We start from the raw sequence: 19,863 nt of genomic DNA on the forward strand, positions 1-19,863 counted from the left end.
GATTGCAGCTTATGTTATCCATGACAATTTCCATTCCTGTATCTACTTTGAATGTTGTTTTTTAAATGTATTAGACTCTTCTATTTCCCTTTGAATTTATATTTACTTATTGTCATTTTAGAATAGTTATAGAAAAGAGATGTACTTGTGGACAAACTTTCATGTTTAACCAAAAATCCGAGAGATTGAATTTCACCTTAATAGTATAATGTTTAATTGAATGGTTTTAAGTAATTATTGGCTTGATCAATCTACCAATAGACTGATAACTGTCTACTGGATCCTGCCACAAGAGATAATTAGTGACTTTTTCAAGGTCACTTCAATGGGGTTGTGAACACATAAACCAGACAGCAGTGTGCTGTGCAAGGAGTGTAAAAGAGAAACTGGAGATGTCACTTATATATTGTACAACTGTCTGAGGATATATTCTGGACCAGTGATTGTAGAACTGGGATACAATTATTGTTCTAATCTAGATAGGACTTGGTGGTGGTGTCAACAACAGCAATGGCCAAGTAGTAAGGAGAAGAAGGTTAAAAAATATTTAGGAGACAAAATTACAAGACTATGGTGATAAGGAGAGATAAGGAAAAAAAGGAAATTTAGGATGATATCCAAGGTATAGGTTTAGGCAACTAGGAAAAACAGAAGGGGGAACAAGTTAGGGAAAGGGTAAGATGTTGGATGGTGTTCTCTTCCAGCCATGTTGATTTTGAAATTTCATGGTCTTTGCCCAGTAGATTGATTATCTGAGACTCAGGGAGAAGCAACTGGGACTAAGATTACTATGTGGCTATAATGAATCCAATGGAGAGAGAGAGATGCAGAGAAAGAAGGGGAATGAGAAAAGTGACTGGGTGAGATCCCAGATGAGCACAGCATTTAAAGGAATTAAACGAGGAGCAAAGATCCTGGGGTAAGAGTAATCAAAAAGGTCAATGAGAAATTAAGAGAATGAGAGCAAAGAGAAGGGGGTCAACAACATAGATTAAGTGTTGTTAAATATGCAAGAGAGATAAGAACTGATAATAGGCTACTGGATTATAGGCTAGGGAGTTTCCAAGAGCATTCCAGTGGGATGACCCAGGCAGTAATCAGACAGCAGTGTGGTGGGGAAAGGACAGTGAATCAGGAAATAAAACAGGCAAAAACTGATAAAACTTTACAGACATTCAAATATCAAAAAAATCATTGTCTTATTTGTATGGTATTCCTAAGACCATCAGGGTCAGGTAGGAAAAGGCTTCAGTATACCAATCACAGTTATTGCCAGTATAAGGGAATGTTCTAATACAAATGAAAATTGATGCCCAATAAAATGGTAAAATACATTGATTACTATTTATCATATACACGAAGTCATACAGTGTGACTGGCTTGTTTTACTTAGAATAATGTTTTCAATGTTCTTCTATGTTGTACCATTATCAGTTCGGTCCTTTTTACTGCTGAACAATATTTCATTGTATAGATATATCACATATTATTTATCCATTCATCAGTTGATGAACACTGCAGATGTTACCACTTTTTGGATATTATAAATAATGCTACTATCAACATCCACGTACAACTTTTTGTGTGGACACATATTTTCTTTTCCCTTGGATATACACAGGAGTGGAATTCCTGGGTCATATGATAACTCTGTGTTTAACCTTTTGAGGAACTATCTATTTTCCAAAATAGTTGCACAATTTTACATTCCACCAGCAATGTTTGAGGGTTCCGGTTCTCTACACTTCACCTGACTTGTTATTGTCTTTTTGATTATATATCAAAATTATTTTGAGGCTTAAAGATGTTAAGTAAGGTGACTAAAACATGCAGTTTGTGCCCACAAGAACTGAAATTTAGCCACATGCCTTGTGCTAATTCAAAAGCCATGCTCTAGGGCCGGCCAAGTGGCTCAGTTGGTTAAGAGCTCACTCAAGAGTGCAAGGCCTGAGCAGCAGTGGTCTGATGCCCGGCTGGAGATGAGCTGCAGCGGAGCTGTCAACAGGTGGCAGGTGGCTCAGGAAATAAATAAATAAATAAAAATAAACAAAAGCCATGCTCTTTCAGCACATTGCTTACTATATTCTGGCAAATGTACTGGGTCGTCAGAAAAGTCATGACGCATTTTTGCATTGAAAAGCATAGAAAAATACGTCATGACTTTCCGGACGACCCAATATTTTAGTAAAACTAAAGGAAATTTATTTTTTTAGTACTTTGAGGTCACTAAATGGATAGTTTTATGTCTACTAATTGTCAAAAGCATTATTTTTCTCACGTATTCAAGTTGTTTATAATGCTGTACATTTATCTTTTAGATTTCATAATTCCTGAAATAACTTAAATCTCAGTAATTTCAATTTAAAAAAATAAGTCTGAATTTAGTGGGAGCTGGCTATAATTTGAAATCTCATAAACCATATTTCACATTATTTTTTAAACAGCAAGATTAAAGATTTTAACCTATCAATGGCTATAGTGTGTCCTAATCACCTAAATAAAAGGTATGAAAGTTCTAGTGTTCAATGTTCTTTCAACATGTTTTAGAAACAAAAAACATGGCAGGTAAATAGCTCATATCTTGACAGGTAATGATAATATGGAAGATCAGCAGCAGCCAAGTGAATATAGCCAAATTTTTATCTAACATAAAATAATTACACACTCTTTAAATAACAAAAAAGCAAATGATCAATGGCCAACCCAAAACCTATTACTTTCTAAAAGAATGTTTAAACTTTAATTTCCAGTTGATTGTACACTAATTGAAATAGTTGGTTTTATGCTGACAATTGATTTCTTTTAATGAAATGGCCAATAGTGAAGTTAGTGCATTATACCACAAACTCCAGAAAGCAACCTTCCATTGAATTTACTCAGACACACTAATTGCTAAATTAGATGACCATTCAATGTTATTGAGTGCATTTCAAGTACTTTCTTCTGAACCAAAAGATAACTAAATGTGTTTTGATCACTGCTGCATTGCTAATACAAAATCAAGACGTGCTTGTCTTTCTGGCATATTAATACTATAAACCTGAGGACATGAAACTTCTGTGTAGAGGAGATGAGGGGGAAGGAGTCAGGGTGCTGTGACAAATTCCTGAGCAAGAAAAGGAGTCGGTAGAAGTGAAGGTATTTCACAGAATCAGCTTCCACCTAACGGTGAAACAGATCACAATTAGCAACTGACCAGTCAATTATGATTGACTAGTTCTGCATCACCGTTATAGGCTATTAACAAATAGAAAAACCTTTCTAAAATGTGTTTTATAGTAAGTGGTTTAATGAAAAAAGCTTGAACAGTTTTCAAAATTCAGGAACTTTTAGACACTAATATCTTTTTTTTTTTTTTGCTGAGCCATCCTGCCACTAGACACTAATATCTTTTTTTTTTTTTAAGATTTTTATTGGGGAATTGGGGGATGGGAACAGACACGTTGCTGTTGTTTTGTTCTTCAGTCTAGTTGTGGAGGATGTTGCTTCACTGGCCCAAGTTGGCACCATCATTGTGCTCTTCCCGGGCGAGGCAGATCAGTCTCCGGCTTCTGGACTGCCGCTCACGGGGGCTGCTGGCCACTCACGCTGTCTGCTGGCTACACATGGTAGCCCATGGCAACCCACTGCAGCAGGGGCTGCAGCCTACGCCGTCGCTGGCGACACTGCAGCCCAGCTCCAGGTTGAGCTGTTGTTCAGCATCTTAGCTGTAGAGGGCAGTGTCACTGGCCCTCATATGTGGGATCCAAACCGGGGCCCTCTGGCATCCCAAGTCAACTCTTAACCAACGCGCCATTCGGCAGGTCCTAATATCTTTTTAAAATGCTGTGTCATTTATTTTTTTCCGTATTTATAATCACTAACCTTATAACTCTCCGTTGAGATTTAAACTAGAACCATATCTCAGTCTATCAGGGCTCAAGTTACTATTTATCATATTGGTATCCTAGGAACTGAATGAGGAAAAAAAAAGAGGCAATCTAGCATAGTCTTTCCCTACATAAAATAAGAGAGTCTCTCATCTCTGCTTGAATCCAGTAGGTTGTGATTATTAAAATACATATTATAAAATATCTACATAATTTGTGGCTTTTAGTAAGTGGTTATGATTATTTCTTTTACTCACATTTCAAAATCAAATAAATTTTATACATGAAGAGCTCCTTCAAAAGAAGATTTAGTTTCTCTAGAAAAATGAATATTTAATAGAAACTGATAATATTCTTATATGTATTAGAATTGTTAGGTTTAAAGAAATAAACTGTTACTTAAACCTACTACTGTTAACAACACTGTAACATTTATTGGTTTTGCAATAAAAGAATTGTATAAAGTTGCTGTAATATTACTTTTTATGTTTCATATTGAAAACAGGTAAAGCAATCTCTAAGCAGTGGGTCATTATTGTTCACAATTGCTCAGAGGTTAGGATTTTTTTTTTTCAAGAGAAATAAAAAATAGCTTTATTTAAAGAAAAACACCAAAAATCTACTACAGGGAGGGTTTACTGTAAAATGAAGCTAACATCAATTTTGGCTACATTTCTAGAGGTGTGGTATCCTGAGGAGGCAACAGTCCTATTCTGCTGTGCGATGCTTAGGTCACCTGTGGAGCTGTCCATTCAGTTCATTTTAAGAAGGAAATGGACAACCTAGATCAAGTCCAGAGAACATCAATGAAGGTCCAAAGTTTAGAAACCATGGAGTATGAAGAAATGTAGAACTACAGGAAGAGGAGAAAGGGAGGGAAACGCTTGAGGAAGACATGAGGGGGTATGGTTGCTGCCTGGCTAACTTTGCAGGCCTGTCCAGGGGCTACAGGAGCAAGTACACGCAAAGTGGGGTGCAAGGTGGGGTCAGAGGGTGGAGCTGGAACCAAAGAGGGGCTGTTACAGGGAGACAGCTCCTTCCGGGGGTGGTAGGACATTTTTACCATTGCCACCTCAAGAAGTGTGTGAGTAGAGGCTGAAAAGTCACATTCCTGGAATGTTAAGGGAAGGTGCTGGTCTACAGTTTAGGTCTTGCCCATAGGAGACACCTATTATGTTTGTTAAATTTGAATGAGACCCCTGTGGTCTTTGCTCGAGAGACTGTGCGAGGTGTTAAGACCAGACAGACCAGCATTGCTAGGTATTTCTGTAACATTCTCATTACTACACATGGTGTCTTGGGTGGTAGTTTTCCTCCTGGTACTCTTGGCTACTCTGCCCTCAGGTAATAAGAGCGGGAATCTGTGGCATTCTGTCCCGGAGCTGCTCCGTCTTCCTCTGGGCTTGGTGGGTACAGGGTTCTGTCAGCCAGGCCAGGCAGTGGGGTCAGCAGCTTCACGCTCTGACCCAGCTGCTCCCAAAAGAAATAATCCATGTTTCTCTTTTGCAGGCTGTCAAGGTGATGCTGAAAGCGAGTGTATGTATATGGGTAGCAGTAAGCAAACTGGTAAGTATCTTCTTCTCGGTCAAAACAAAATGCGAAGGACATCACGTAATTCTTCCTGTGGTCTGGGCAGCGGTAGTAGTACACATTTTTAGATGGCAGCCTTTGCCATTTTGGTCTGCTGGTAGATTTCACCATAGGGGCCATCCCATCTCTATAAAGACTCTTGGTTTTGCTGAAGTTAACAATGTTGAAAATGATTCTCTTGGGCTCCAGCAGAGTGACCGTGATTCAGGGGGCCACAGAGACCTATGGAGGGTAGACTGAGGTATGTAGGCTTCAGGGGGAGGATTGGAGGAGAGCAGGCATTGTCCCAGTGAGGAGTCCTCTCAGAGGTTAGGATTTTAACTGCTGACATCATTTTCTTTGAAAAGTGATGGATGTTATTTAATGCTTACATATAAACTGCTGCATAACTGTGACACTTTTGCTAACAAATTTGCCCTAAACAAACTTAGTTAATATGAAAACAAGAAGTTTCAAAGTAAGTTTCCTAGGAGAGAAAATCTGAATTAAAATATTCATACATTTCCTCAGTCAGATAAACTCAGAGTAATCAAGTATTGTTTCAAATCGATTATCAAAGGACAATTCAGTCTGAGGTAAACACCTAAGAAAGTTCATGTTGACCCTTTAGGAAATTCCTCACCAGCTATTGGCCACATCGTATTTATCACAGGTAATTTTTAAAGGTATAAGCATCATTGTCCACCTCAAGCAGAGGCTTTGGAAAGTAGGAAACTGCTACAGAGTATGTCACCAACTCCCGCTCTGGCCAGGTGCCCTCAGGCAACCTCATGGGACCAGTACTCTGCCAGACACCAAGGATGGCCTCACCCTAGGTTTCTGGCAGAGAAGAGGGGAAAGTCACCAGGGACAGATGTGGCATGTCCCCAGGGACCTGGCTCAGGATTGTCAGAAGGACCAGAGGTGGAAGAGAGAAGAGAAAGGTATGAAAAGTAAGACATGAAATGCAGAGGTTTGGACATTTTTTTTTTTTTACTTTGAGAGTGTCATGCAGAGAAGTGATTGAAACAGCAACAATAATCTTTTGGAAATGGTGATTTCTCTTCTGAGGTCATGTACACACAATGACACAGAGGTTCCCATCTACCACACAGTGAGTCTGGCTGGAAGGGCTGAGCCATGGAAGAGGGAACACCAACCCTTAATGCAGAGGCAGTAGCATCCAGCACTTTAGTTGCCCACAGTACCCTACTGCTCAGCACAACTTGTGATTTTGTGGAACCTGATATGATTACAGTGACTTAGTCTTCATAAAAAAGAGAAACTCCTCAAGAAATACACAGGTATTATAAGATGGATATTTGATCACTGGTTAAAAAATATTTCTTCCCTGTGACTTTGCTCTTCCTACAAAATTCCTCTGAAGATTATTGAATGAATAGTCCTGCTTGGTACTGCTCAGGTGTGTTAAGCTATTTTGGATCGTAACAGGGCTTTTGTAAATTGCCTCATTGAGTTGTTTTTTTTTTCCTCATTGAGTTTTGAGAACCAAAGTTAAAGTTTTACTTTATTAAATTTCTCCTATCAGGGGGTTTTAACCTGGGATTTGTTAATTGATCCTCCATTGGTAGATGGAGTTCAGGGAGTTTGTGAACCTGGTTGGGTAAAAAAATTATATCTTTTCATTAACCTCTAAATAAAGCTTAGAACTTATTTTGACTTTGAATGTAGGCACCAAACCATAGCATTACGGTTTGTATTAGCAGTACATAGTAGTATAGCAGTATCTGTGACTTTGGCACCAATAGAAATTACCTATCTTCAAATCTGATACACTGGTTGCAGCTATCTTAAGATTGTTTAAAATCATCACTACTTCAAAATTATTGTGGTTACTAGACCTACTATTAGATCTTATACAATTTATTATTTTAAAAGCATATATTATATCCAATTAAATATTTTGACAATTAAAGAATAAGTAAATAAATTGAATTTCTTATAATGAACACTGATTATTCTTCAGTAAGAGGAAGTTAATGCTACTAAATCTCTTGTCTGTAAGCATCTACAAGGTACCACCATATATTTCATAAATGCGTTTTCCATTCATAGAGACTTGCAATACCCATCTCTTTCATATTATTCTGCCATTTCATATTCCCCTCTAATAGTTTTGATGTGAAATACTTCCATTTCCCACATTCATCTAAATCTATCTGCTTCTCATATTATTCACTCTTTTTATTCTAGCTCCACTCACCACGATCTTCTGCCTCTATGACTTTCTTCTAGTCTTGATCTTCAAGGTCTGTTTTCCATAGTGAAGCCAAAATTATCGCCATAAAACATTAATTAAATTGTATCATCTTCTAACTACAGTCTTTCCATGGTTTCCCACTCCACTTAGGATACAATCTAAACTCCCTGCCAGAGCCTACCAGACTCCCCATAATTCAGTTGATGTTTTTCTCTTCCCCTTCTTTCATTCTGTTCTGGCCACATGGCTTTGTCTGTTCTATGATGACAATAAACCTATTTCTGCCACAGTTCCTTTCAATTTATTATTTCCTCTGCCCCAAACACAGTTCTCCCAGATTTCCCTATGATTCTTTTCTTCCCCTCCTATGATTTCTCATTCAGTATCAACTCAAATATGCCCCTTTAAGTGGCCTCCACTAACACACTCTTCTTAAGTACCTTTCCCTACCTTATCCGGTTTTGTTTTCTTTGTCAGCTGCAGTTATTGTACATATTTGTTAACTTTTTCTTAGAAAGTAAACCCATGAGAGCAGGCTGTGTCTGATTTGTTCACTTGGTTAACCTCAGTGCCTTGTTAGAACCAGGCTCATAGTGGGAACTCAATAAGTATTGATTGAATATTTTGAATAAGTTAATTATTAAGAGATTTAAAAAGTGGCATTTTCAAAGTAAAATCCCTGTGTTTTGTCACTCTAATTACAAAGGTTTCAGGGTAGAAGATGAGGTGTAGTTCAATGGCAGGCAAACAAAAAAAAGCATTTGAGGGCTACTGTACGGAGCCAATGTTTGCTAATAAATATGCCAGGCTTATTTCTATATATAAATATTTATATATGGAAATAAAGGACAAGAGGAACATTTGCTGATGCCTATGATGAGAAATGGAATTTTCATAGTAAACTGTTAACAAATGCACTTAACATCCATTACAATAAAAAAATAAACTCAGTGTTCACTCAAACACAAATAAGTGGTCATCTAAGTGTACAGATTAGATTCCAAAATATGTTCCAACTTCTACTCCTTCCTTGGTCGCACACTTACTCCCAATTAATAAATTCTCACAGAAGACAGTTTTCTGCTCCTTTTCAGGTCTGACACTGTGATGAGGCTTTTTTAGCTGCCCCTTGATATTGACAGTACAATAGCCACCCCACCAGGGCACACACATATTATCAGCAGTCAAAAGTCTGGTAAAATAAAAACTTTCTCTTCATTTCTTGGAGAGCTGGCTTAGGAAAGAATATGTTCTAAGACATTAAAGGTGAACATTTTAGTGATACTTGTAAAAAATATGCCTTCCTGCTATCTTCTATAAAAATCTAAGTTTCAATTATATCATCCTAGTAGATATTAAAAAGCTACACCTCCGGTTCGATTGCCGGCCTGAGCTGAGCAGCCGCTGAGCTGCCAACAGGTGGCAGAATGGCTCAGCTCAAAAAAAAAAAAAAAAAAAAAATCCGTTCATAGACTTTCAATAAAGAGACCTACAAAAAAAAAAAAAAAAAAAAAAAAGTAGAAAAAGCTACACCTCAAAGGTAGCATTTTATTCCATATTCTCTTGTAACCTAGAATGAAACTAAAGCATAAATAATTGGAGATCTGTACACTAACATAAAGGTTATAGAATGGGACTCAATTTAACACAGTAGCAAAAAAAAAAAAAAACCAAGTGGGATTATTTCCCTCTCCCACCTTGAAAAGGTGGAACTATGAAACAAGTAGGAGGAAACGTTAAGCTGAATGGGCAACATTTCAGGGAACCCTCTTCCTAACAGTTTTCAAGAATCCTATATTTGGGATATGTACTTACTTCTTTGTGAATATGTTTTCGTGCATTCTTTCCTATATAGCAGCTCCATCCTTATTATCTATAAGAGGGTTTTCTATCTGTTTTCATCATATGGGAAAGTGTTGTATTGCATAAAAACACTTTGAACACACACCCATTGGATACATATATTTATGCATTTCTAAATTATATACATTTGCCATGCACTTTTACATATTTTATACATCTTCCTACAACTAAAAAAAAATAACAGAATGAGATAGGATAAATATATAACAAAGTTCTATTTTTCTTAAAATAGACTGGCTTGTATATTCCCTGGGGAATGCTTGCTTACCCCACTTTGGAGACCACTAAGATTGTACTGTCTCAATGAGAGGAGCTTATTATAAGCTCTTTTGATTTTATGATCTAGTGTGTACTAGAGTTTTCCAATAACCCAGATATACATAGCAAAGTATAGTGCATGATGCTGTGGGGTGCCCCCTAAACCAAGGCTTTCTATCCTCCAGCTGCAGCTAATATTGTTGGCTGTTGATGGCTCATAGCTGGGGTGACTCAGAGCTGAGTTAATATACCCCATTGCCACCCCAGTAGCCCTCCATTCAATGATAAGTCAGTGAGGGTGGTGGTGGGCAATAAAAGACCCATCACTTTATTTCAATTCAGGGCAACCTGAAAGGGCCCTCCCAACTCGAGTCCCCACTGGAGTCCCATGAGGCTTCTGTTACAGCTACAGTCCAGTTCAACTGCTCCCTCTGCACAGTCCTACTTCCTCCAGTCCCTTGGTGACTGCAAGGACACTCCGCCATAAATCTCCTATGTACAAATCTCTGTCCTAGAGTCCCTTTCCTGGGGAATCCCAACAATGACATGTATACATCAGCACGTAATTATCCTTATTATCTAGTCTGCTTAGATGCCGATTTCCTAATAGGATTGTTTACTAGAAACAAAGGATTGAGCCACTAGAAATTCAAGAACTAATGTAATATTCAAAGTTTTCTTAAGCCTTTATGAGGATCTCAGTAAGTAGGAATTAGTTTCACCTGGAGGTTTTGTTTTTCTTATGCAAAAGTAAGGTTCCTGAAATTTGTCAGGAAGAATGACCTCCCTCCTGAGGGACTGAGTGACATTCACTGATGGACTTAATATCATTGCTTCTGAGGACAACAGGCTTTCTCCAAGCTGACCTCAGCCATTCTGCCTCAGGCTCTGGTCCAGTTCCTACTATTCACTCTGGCCCCTCCTTTACTGTCACTTCAGCTCCTGATCCAACTCCAAGATCACTCAGTTCCAAGAAATGTCTCAGCACTTGGCCCCGGGGCAGTGTAAGACACCTACTTACTTTGGTTTGGAGGTTTCTCTCTGAGGAAATCGGTTTAACTCACTAGAGGCTGTGAGGTTGAACTCAGCAGTTAACTGTGACACCCTTTTCTGTTACATTTTCCTTAATGGAATTTATTTTTGTATTTGCCACTTAGGAGAGAGCTCTACTTTCCTAATGTACCAGTCACAAGATAAGTAAAGTAGCTATTATTATCACCACCAAGAAAGGAGAGGTCTATGGCATTGGACACAGGCCCCCATGACCTGCTTACATAAACTTTGCTCAAGATACAGAAACTCTCATTAAGGTGGGGTCCTAGCAACCGGTCCCACATAAAGTTAAGGCTTGCAGAGCAATTATGAGAAGCATACCAGCGACTCTAGAGTACATTAATATCAATAAAAACTCTGTACAAGGTTTAAGTATAGTTTCTGATATATAATACTAGAAATAAGTATCAACTATACATTCAAAACTTTGCTGAGAAAAAAGTGAAATATATGTACATACAAATTGTGATAAAAAGACTAACGACTAAAAAAAAGAGTCCTTCTTACCAAAACCCAAATAGGTTCAGAGTGGAGGTGGTCTTTACAACATGTATCATAATATTTGTTTCTAATTAATAGGACAGTTCAATGAAATATTCTTTTGATAAGATACCTTTATGTTTCACATGTCATGTATTAAGAACAGTGGTATATGCTCATTTGATTAAATAATAGAATTAAAGATAAAACAGAAATATGTCATAAACAATCATTGGTTAAATTATAAGATAACATGTAAAAGGTGATAGAAATAAAGAAATACAAGAAATGCATGTTATTCATTTATGACTTAACTTTTGTTGAAAATACAGCAGAAACCTTAACAGCAAGGCTCAAAGTCTTACCGGAAAGGTGAATTCGGCATCTTCCATACTCTGCTGTGTGTTTTCTTGAATGGCGAGTAGTTCCTATGTCTAAAGCTTATTATTTGTGAGGAAGTTCATCCTGAGTTTCTCATTATGTATTGAAATGCTGAGGCTACGGATCCTTTTCATAGGTATAGATTGCCCACCCATTAAAATACAGCTGCATGTTCACTTTATATAAAATCACTCACCCAAATATTTCTAAAATCCTAGATATAAAGACGTTATTCCAATACTCAATTTGAGGTAGGATTATCAGATAGGATTAACAAATTTAGCACATAATGGAAAGCAACCACTTATTATTAACCATTAAATGTACCAGTAAGAGCTAATCAGCACTTACCTGAATAACATGCTTCAGTTTATCAATAATCTGATTTATCACAGGATCAGTCCCTTTGACTTTGACTTCAGGGTTTCCAGATTGGGTTTTGATTCCATTTCCAACCACACGCTGAGCATAGCTAACAAAATGAACAGTGAAAGATATATGACTTAGTAACCTGGTCAGAGTATTATCTGCCACAACCATCTGAACAGATTTGAGTTCAGGATTTCACCCCTTTAAGACTGTGCAACAGTGTATTTTTTCTTGAGTCAGAAAATGGGATTGCTACAATGTTTTTCCTGGAAGATGCTTAGCATAAAAATACAGATTATTCTAATGTTTTTCCCTCAAAAGACCAAACTCAAAATTGTGTTTTTAATCAATAAACTAGAAAGAGTTAATATACATCTCACCTTGTTAACAATTCTTGCTGAATAACATATATGGCTGAATCCACGCTATCTGGGTCAATTTTTTTTACTTCATTTTACACAGTGCACAGATAAGTCCCAATAATTTTTTTTAACATATTGGACTACAAAAGAACTATAAATGTACTTTAACTGTAAACATCAAAATCATAAATATTATAAGCAAACAATTAAAACCTGCAAAATATTTTGCAAATAGAGAAAGCACAATCTGCTTTCACCAAGGTTCACCTAAAGGTCAACACAAGAGTCTAATAAATCACACTGTATCTAAAAGGGTGATTTGACAGACAGTAAGAGTCACTATATCACTACCTTCCCAAAATGGCAACCATATATAAGTCAACTTAGCATTCACACAAATACTTAAATTTATCAGTCACAAAAGTGTATTAAGTGCCTCCTACAATATTCAAACCCTGTCTATATTAGGTAACTGGAATTATAAGGAGATACTAGTATAAGACTCAATTCTTTCCCTCACAATGCTGATTATCTATCTGGGAATATAAAGTATCAGTGGATTTGTTCATTCAGGCATTCATTCATTACATTTTACTATATTTTAAATGCACCTGCTAGATTCCAGCAATGTAATTATCCTTCCTTTCCTGACAGTGTCCTGAAGCATTAGGACAAGTGAGCAGTTAAAGTGTAACATGAAGAATGACAGATGTCCCGTGTGCTACGGGGACAGCTAGGAGGAACTGCATGCCAAACGAGAGGCAGGGTTGTAGACACCGAGCATGTGGAGAAGACCATTCAGACTGCGACACTTAGGGAAAAACTAAACAAGTTAGAGCTTGAGGCAGCCCTTGAAGTATTAGGTAAAAATAGGCCTTGGATGGTATGGTTCATGCAGATTCCAGGGCAAAGGAAAGCATCCCAGCAGATCCCAGGAAATGGCAAAGGCACATGAATAACACACACAGGAAAGAATATGTGGGCTTATATTTACAAAGAAAGAGTAAAATGAGGGAAAGTAAGAGAAAAGAGGTCGTGCCCTGAAGAGTCCGTTGTCTATGTTTAAGATTCTCCTCTGAGTAAATTTGTTTGCTTACTAGTTAAAGTATCATATTGAACTGGCCTCTGAAGCTTTTCAATAATCATCGCCACATGGTTTTTAATGTAATTTTCCTTCCCTCTGTTTGAGCAGAGAATTACAACTAACCACATGCCCCCTCTGCATTTTCTACAGCATCAGAAACTCTGAAATGATAAAAGGTGTTTCCACTATGGAGAACATGACCTTATAAAAGGAGTGTCAAGAAATATTTAGTTCTCCCCAAGATTATGCATAGTCAATGACCAATTTTAAAAACTGGGTCAAACAATTTCCATTTAGGTCCTTCTAATAATGATAAATGATGGAATGCTTTGATATTGATAATATCAATTGGACATAACAAAAATAATTATATTAATGTCTTTTTGTTGTTAAAGCAACATTGAACCCATTCTTTATGCAGAAATCAAACAGTTTAGAGTGAGGTCTTCCAGTATACATTAGGGACTTGGATATATATATCAAGAATAGTAGAAAAAAAAATTGTTCATATGCTTTTAACATGTAATAATATTCTTTGGTTAGGAGAATAAAATAAACTGCAAACAGCAGGCTTCTCCACTCCTCTGAAGCAGTTATGTTTTTCTTCAAAATATTTCAAGCAGGTTGAACAGGTAGCTTCTTCATTAATGCATTGTTAATAATGATGAATAATATGAATAAATAAATGGATAAATGCGTATGTATGATTCAGGCATAGTTTAGTTACTTTCTGGGAATTTGTTGATTCATCATCATGATGCACACTCGTTGTGGCCATGGAATGTGCCTCAGATCTCCAAGTCCAGGAAGTTGAATTGACTAAAGGGCGCCAGCTGATTTGCTCTGAAATTCACTTCTGCATCTGCCCCCAACCAAGGACTGAGTGCAGCAGGCATCCCAAAGCAGGTCCATCACTGATGACATAGGCCTCCTCTGAAGGCCAACTTTGGCTCAGGATGCCCTGAAGCTCTTGTTAACCCTTCCTTAGACTGTGCATCCTGCTGAAAGGCTTCCCTTCCTCTCTCCTTGACTCTGGGTCACTCTTGTTTCATAACAAACAGCACTTCCAGCCTGACTCAGTTTCCTCCTCATTTTCGCTTGTTGGCATTTTTACCTTAATAAAATGCCGTTGTGTTAATCCCTTTTTGGCATCTGCTTCTTGGAGAGCCCAGACTAGTACACCACATAATACATGCACTATATATTATTCCCATTCTACATACAGGGGATCTGAAATCTGAATAGATTAAGTAACTTTCCCAAGGCAACACTGTTTAGTAAGCAAGCAGCAATACTATGAACCAGGGAATGTGAGCTCCAAAATACAATCACTGAAATAATCATTAATGAAAACTCTAGAAACCAACTAATATAAATTAGAGACACAATTTGCTTGTTGCAAAGCATTATTATTATTATTTTTGTTATTATTTTACTGTAACTACTGTATTTTCAAAGGCTTCACTGCCTATAATTAGGAAGGGATATGCTATTTTCTTCAAAAATCTCCTCAACAAACAGTTGTATATTACCAGCTAAAGAGTAAGATAATAGTTGTTGGCAGGGTGAAAAGAAACTAACAGGCTGTAAGTTTGCAATAAGGTGTTTCTATGTTTCTCCAGAAACACAGACATAATAGAAAAAAATGGAAACTAAAACTCACCTCTTAATTTTAAAGAAACTATTATTGGTGCATATCTTGGTTTATTTACACAACATGAAATTTTATTTTAAGATGCAGGAACATTATTTCTCATTAATCTCAAGAATTGTTCATTTTGTGTTCTCAATTATCCCAGTTAATAACATAGATGAAATTTATCAGAATTACAATTGATCAAGAATCTCATTCCAAGCTAGTATATTATGAAATAGTTCAGGATCCCTATTCTTATGTATCATTTAAATAAGGAAAAATACTACAAATCAGGACATTTAAGATACTGCAAGTGAAAGATAATTTAATATAATTAGTTATCCTTTTCTGATTTTGTAAGGGTAAGAAGAACCACAATGCAATAGTGGTACATACACACCAGAGTGATTTAAGGGAAAAAGGGAGATGATACCAAGTGCTGACATACAAGTGGAGCAACTAGAACCATCTCTTGTGGATGGGAGTAAACTGATATAAGTCACTATTTGACATGTATGCTAAGCTGAACATATCCTATGACTCTGGGTATATAATTAATAGGTATTACAATGCTCAGAGTAGTATTAGTCAAAATAGCCCCAAACACAATCCAAGTGTCCATAAACATTAGCATGGGCGAATAAATGGTATTATATTCATAATGTACTATACAGCAATGAGAATGAATGAGCTACAGCTGTACTCAAAATTTTATAAGCTAAATATTGAATGAAAGAAGCAAGATACGGAACTTACTTTATGACTCCATTAATACAAAGTTTTAAAACTAATTGATAATGTTTAAAATCACCATAATGCTATTCTAGGAGAAAGTGTCTAAAAGGCTGAAGGGGGTTTCTGGGGTTTCAGTCATATGTTTCTTGATTTGGGTCCTCGTTACACAAGAGTGCTCATTTTATGTTAAAAAAAGATTGCACAGTTAAGATTTGGATACTTTACTGTATGCATGTACTTTCAACCTAAATAAAATATTAAAAACTTATTGTCTCTTTTTCTTAATGTATACACAATCAACAAATTTACATTGAACAATATATAAATAAAAGATCTACATAGATATTTTCAACAGGAGTTAAATGGTTTTATCATCACTAAATGAGTAATTTAGGATCCTCACTTGATGTAAAAACTTACTCCCTGTAGACTTTCATTTGCATGCAAAATACGTGGTTTCTAAATCAAATAAAAATTTTTCTAACAAAGACTTTTTATTTCAGTTTTCCTCATTATGAAATTTTAATAAATCATTAATCACTGTTTTTTCAGTACAAGTAATGGACAAAACATTTCAAGGATCCTTACAGAGATTTCTTGACTTGAAAAATTGCTCACATTTCAAAAAACACATAAAAGAGAGAGGAAAATTATTTTGTTAGAGAAGTAATAGACCCACCGTTTGTGCTTATTTCTTCTAAGCAGGTCTGGTAATGGATGACAGCAGTTTAATAGGAATACTTGCTCCCCAAGTACAACTCATTTTTCATTAATGTGGAAAACAGGCAAGCATTGATATATTTACATTCTATAAAATATTTTAAAATGATGATTAACAAGATTTTTCTTTGTGTTCAACATATGAAATGTGAAAAAGAAGTGCTAGTAAATCTATACGTAGTATGTCACTGAGAAGTCATTTCTCCTGGCTATCAACATTACTTGTTTGAAACTCATGGACCTTATTGGCTGATATTAATTTCACTTTATTTAGAATGCAACATAATTTAGTTCAGATTCACATCAAAAGCATATTTTGATAAGTACTTATATAATTTCAGGTAGAAAAATATTTGGACTCTGATCTGGAATTCATTGCAAATCATTTCAAGTGGTCTTAGAAGTCTTTGATAACTTCACTGGGACAGGATATAAGAACATAATGATAAGAGATGAGGGAAACACCTGATCAGGGCTTTCTCCTTTTACCATTATTGCCATCGTTGTTAGGGATTAAAGGTCAGAAAGGGGACCATGTTGGTGCTGGTGGTGATATTAGTAGTAGATGTTTTATTTACAAAAGTAACTATAAAGTAGGTATACTTTTTTTTGTATGACTTGGTAAGGTAATGATCTGTTATATTCCTTCAATTTCCAGAGTTTTGAGTCTTCTAATTTCTTGGAGGCAAAACACTAGAGTGTCTTTGGCTCTGATAAACATGTTGTCTCAGGTTGAAAGGAGGTCTGGGCATTATATTGTATGTATTCATTAGTGAACCTCTTCTTCAGGAACAAATTTTCCTTTGAACCATTTCTGGGCATCCCTACCTGATTCTGGGAGGAAATGTGAACATAAGTACTAGAGGTTTCTTTTTTGTAAATTTCCTCAAATACTTGGGTGATCCTGGCTACCACGGCTGAGTGTTGCTTTGTGTACATGCAGCTTCTATATAGCACTCTTCCTCTAAGGTGAAGGTCTTAATCTTTGAACTCTCAGAACAGAAAGCAGTCATATGATTGATTTTATGTGCCAGATTTATGGGAATAACGTTTCATGGTAGGTAAGAGGCTTACAGGGGATTTAGAAAACAAAGATATGTGTAGAATCAATTAAAAAATGATTAACCCTTTTGTGATTGTACTATCTCAATTCAATTGCTGAGCCACAAACTATTTTTTAAGCTAATCTCTACATTTAATAATGTCTAAATTTGAGATCTATGTTTCTGAATTTAAATAATGAAGTAAAAATATATAGAGTTAATAGAGGTATTATTATGAACTTTATTATTATTTATATATAACTAATTTTCTGCTGAAGGTATCATATTTTGTGATATAGGTAACACTCCATAACATTATTTTAATAAGGTAATGTCATGTTTTATATAGCAACCAACAAGAAATGTTTAGTAGATCACTATAAAAAAACAAGTAAGAACATGTTTAGAAAAATAAACAGGGATTTACTAAAGAATGGATATTAATCAATCTTCACCCTAACTCTTTAATTGGCTAGGCATGTATCTGTGCTTGTCAATTTAGCCAGGTGAATCACAGGTAAGCTGTTTCATGACATTTTATAAGATAAGCAGCTATGTGAACCTGAAAAAATAATATTTCCACATGAAAAACTACTGCAAAATCAGAAGTGTTTAGGAAGTTGTCATCTCAACAAGGGTTGACTATCTAATGAAAAATATTAAAAGTGAGCTTTCCCCTATGAAAAAAAAAATAGTACTTTCTTGAGCCTTCTCCTAACTTACTCCCCAGTCTAACCAAGAGGATAAATACTTTAATTATAGAAAAAGATATGTCTTTATAGTTTTAAATTTTGAATTAAAAATTCAAAGCAAGTGGAAATAAACCTTTGGCTTATAATGATTTTCATTCAATTCAAAGTAACTGTCAAATTTTACACCATCAGTTCTAACTAATTTCAATTGCTCATACTGTTGTTACTTGAGTTTTGAAATGTTATACTAACTCCTATTTCCCAAGGCACACATTTCAAAGTAAAACTCTTCTCAGTGAGATACAGACTATCTATCTTTCATGAATTTATGATGACTGAAATGGTGATCCACTTTGCACTGATTTTCTCACTTCACTATTTGATTTCAAAAAACAAAAGTAAAATATTATTTAGGGGATAACTCTTTAATGTGAGTACTAATAAACTAAATACCATTTGAGTACAAAAACTGAGTCGAAATGATTTAGGGCATGAATTTCATTTAACCAACCTTTAAATAGGGACATTAGTAAATCCAAAAAGTGCCTAGACTCTTATACAGATATTAATATTTTTTCAAATGGAATTAACACCAATTTAATTAAATTTCATATATAAAACTTCCAACTGCATCACAAATACTTTAAAATCAGTTGCAAGATACAATCATTCTAAGATGACCAACATACTATCCAAATAAAACACCCAGGAACTTGCTACCAATATATAATAACATCAGAGAGAAAGAACTTCTGAATTTCAGAGTGCACTAGTTTCCTAGGGTTACCATATTCAACACACTACAGAGTATTGTAAAGAAACTGAAAACTGCCTAAATGAAAATAAATTTCCCCTTGAACTTTAATTAATCAATAGTCTTTACATATAAACCTCTATCCTTGAAATCATATTCTATTTTCCTCTATGAAAATTTTATTTATTGTAAAATAATATTTATATTTAAAATACATCTCTTAAATTATAACTTGTGTTTTACCATTTATTTGTCCATTATAATTCAGTTGGCCTTAAGGAAAATATTTTCATTAGCTTTGAAAATTTTCAGTACACCATATCTAGCTTTTCCTGTATTTTCAAGGACTTTATCTTACTAACAAAAATAAACAATGCTACTGATAATTTCCTATGTTCCAAATTCATACAAACAGGAATTATACCGTAAAAAAATGATGTGTTCTCCTCTAAAGCAGCAGCCCAACCACCTGCTCTGAACGTAAAAGTTTTCTGAAAGCTTTGAAGGGCTAGTGTATAATGAAGGTGTTGACAGATGATGCTTCAGGGGCCCATATAGGCATAGAGAATAAATTTTAATCACACTTTATGCTAATGTGGTAGCAAGATTGTGACAATATTCAAATGTGACTAATTTTATTAAATTAGCTACACTCATTAAGCTCAGCTTAGTGCAAATTTATATAAATGCCTCAAAAGAAATAATTAAGTTCTTCTGTTTTCTAGTTTTTATTTTTTGGATTTTTTTTTAAAGCAATCAATTCCCTTGTTTTAT

The 19,863-nt window shown here is 35.7% G+C and overlaps 1 protein-coding gene across 1 annotated transcript in view; it reads right to left on the reverse strand.

The window, feature by feature from the left end:
• The window catches only part of GPC5 (glypican 5), a 1,048,823-nt gene that overhangs the window by 852,311 nt on the left and 176,649 nt on the right, over nt 1-19,863 (reverse strand). The window contains exon 4 of the mRNA XM_019668718.1: nt 12,046-12,166. Within this exon, the coding sequence (XP_019524263.1) occupies nt 12,046-12,166 (121 nt within the window). The remainder of the gene's footprint in view (nt 1-12,045; nt 12,167-19,863) is intronic.

The sequence above is a fragment of the Hipposideros armiger genome, unplaced genomic scaffold, assembly GCF_001890085.2.
Source record: "Hipposideros armiger isolate ML-2016 unplaced genomic scaffold, ASM189008v1 scaffold_534, whole genome shotgun sequence".
In the NCBI taxonomy this organism is placed as follows: domain Eukaryota; kingdom Metazoa; phylum Chordata; class Mammalia; order Chiroptera; family Hipposideridae; genus Hipposideros; species Hipposideros armiger.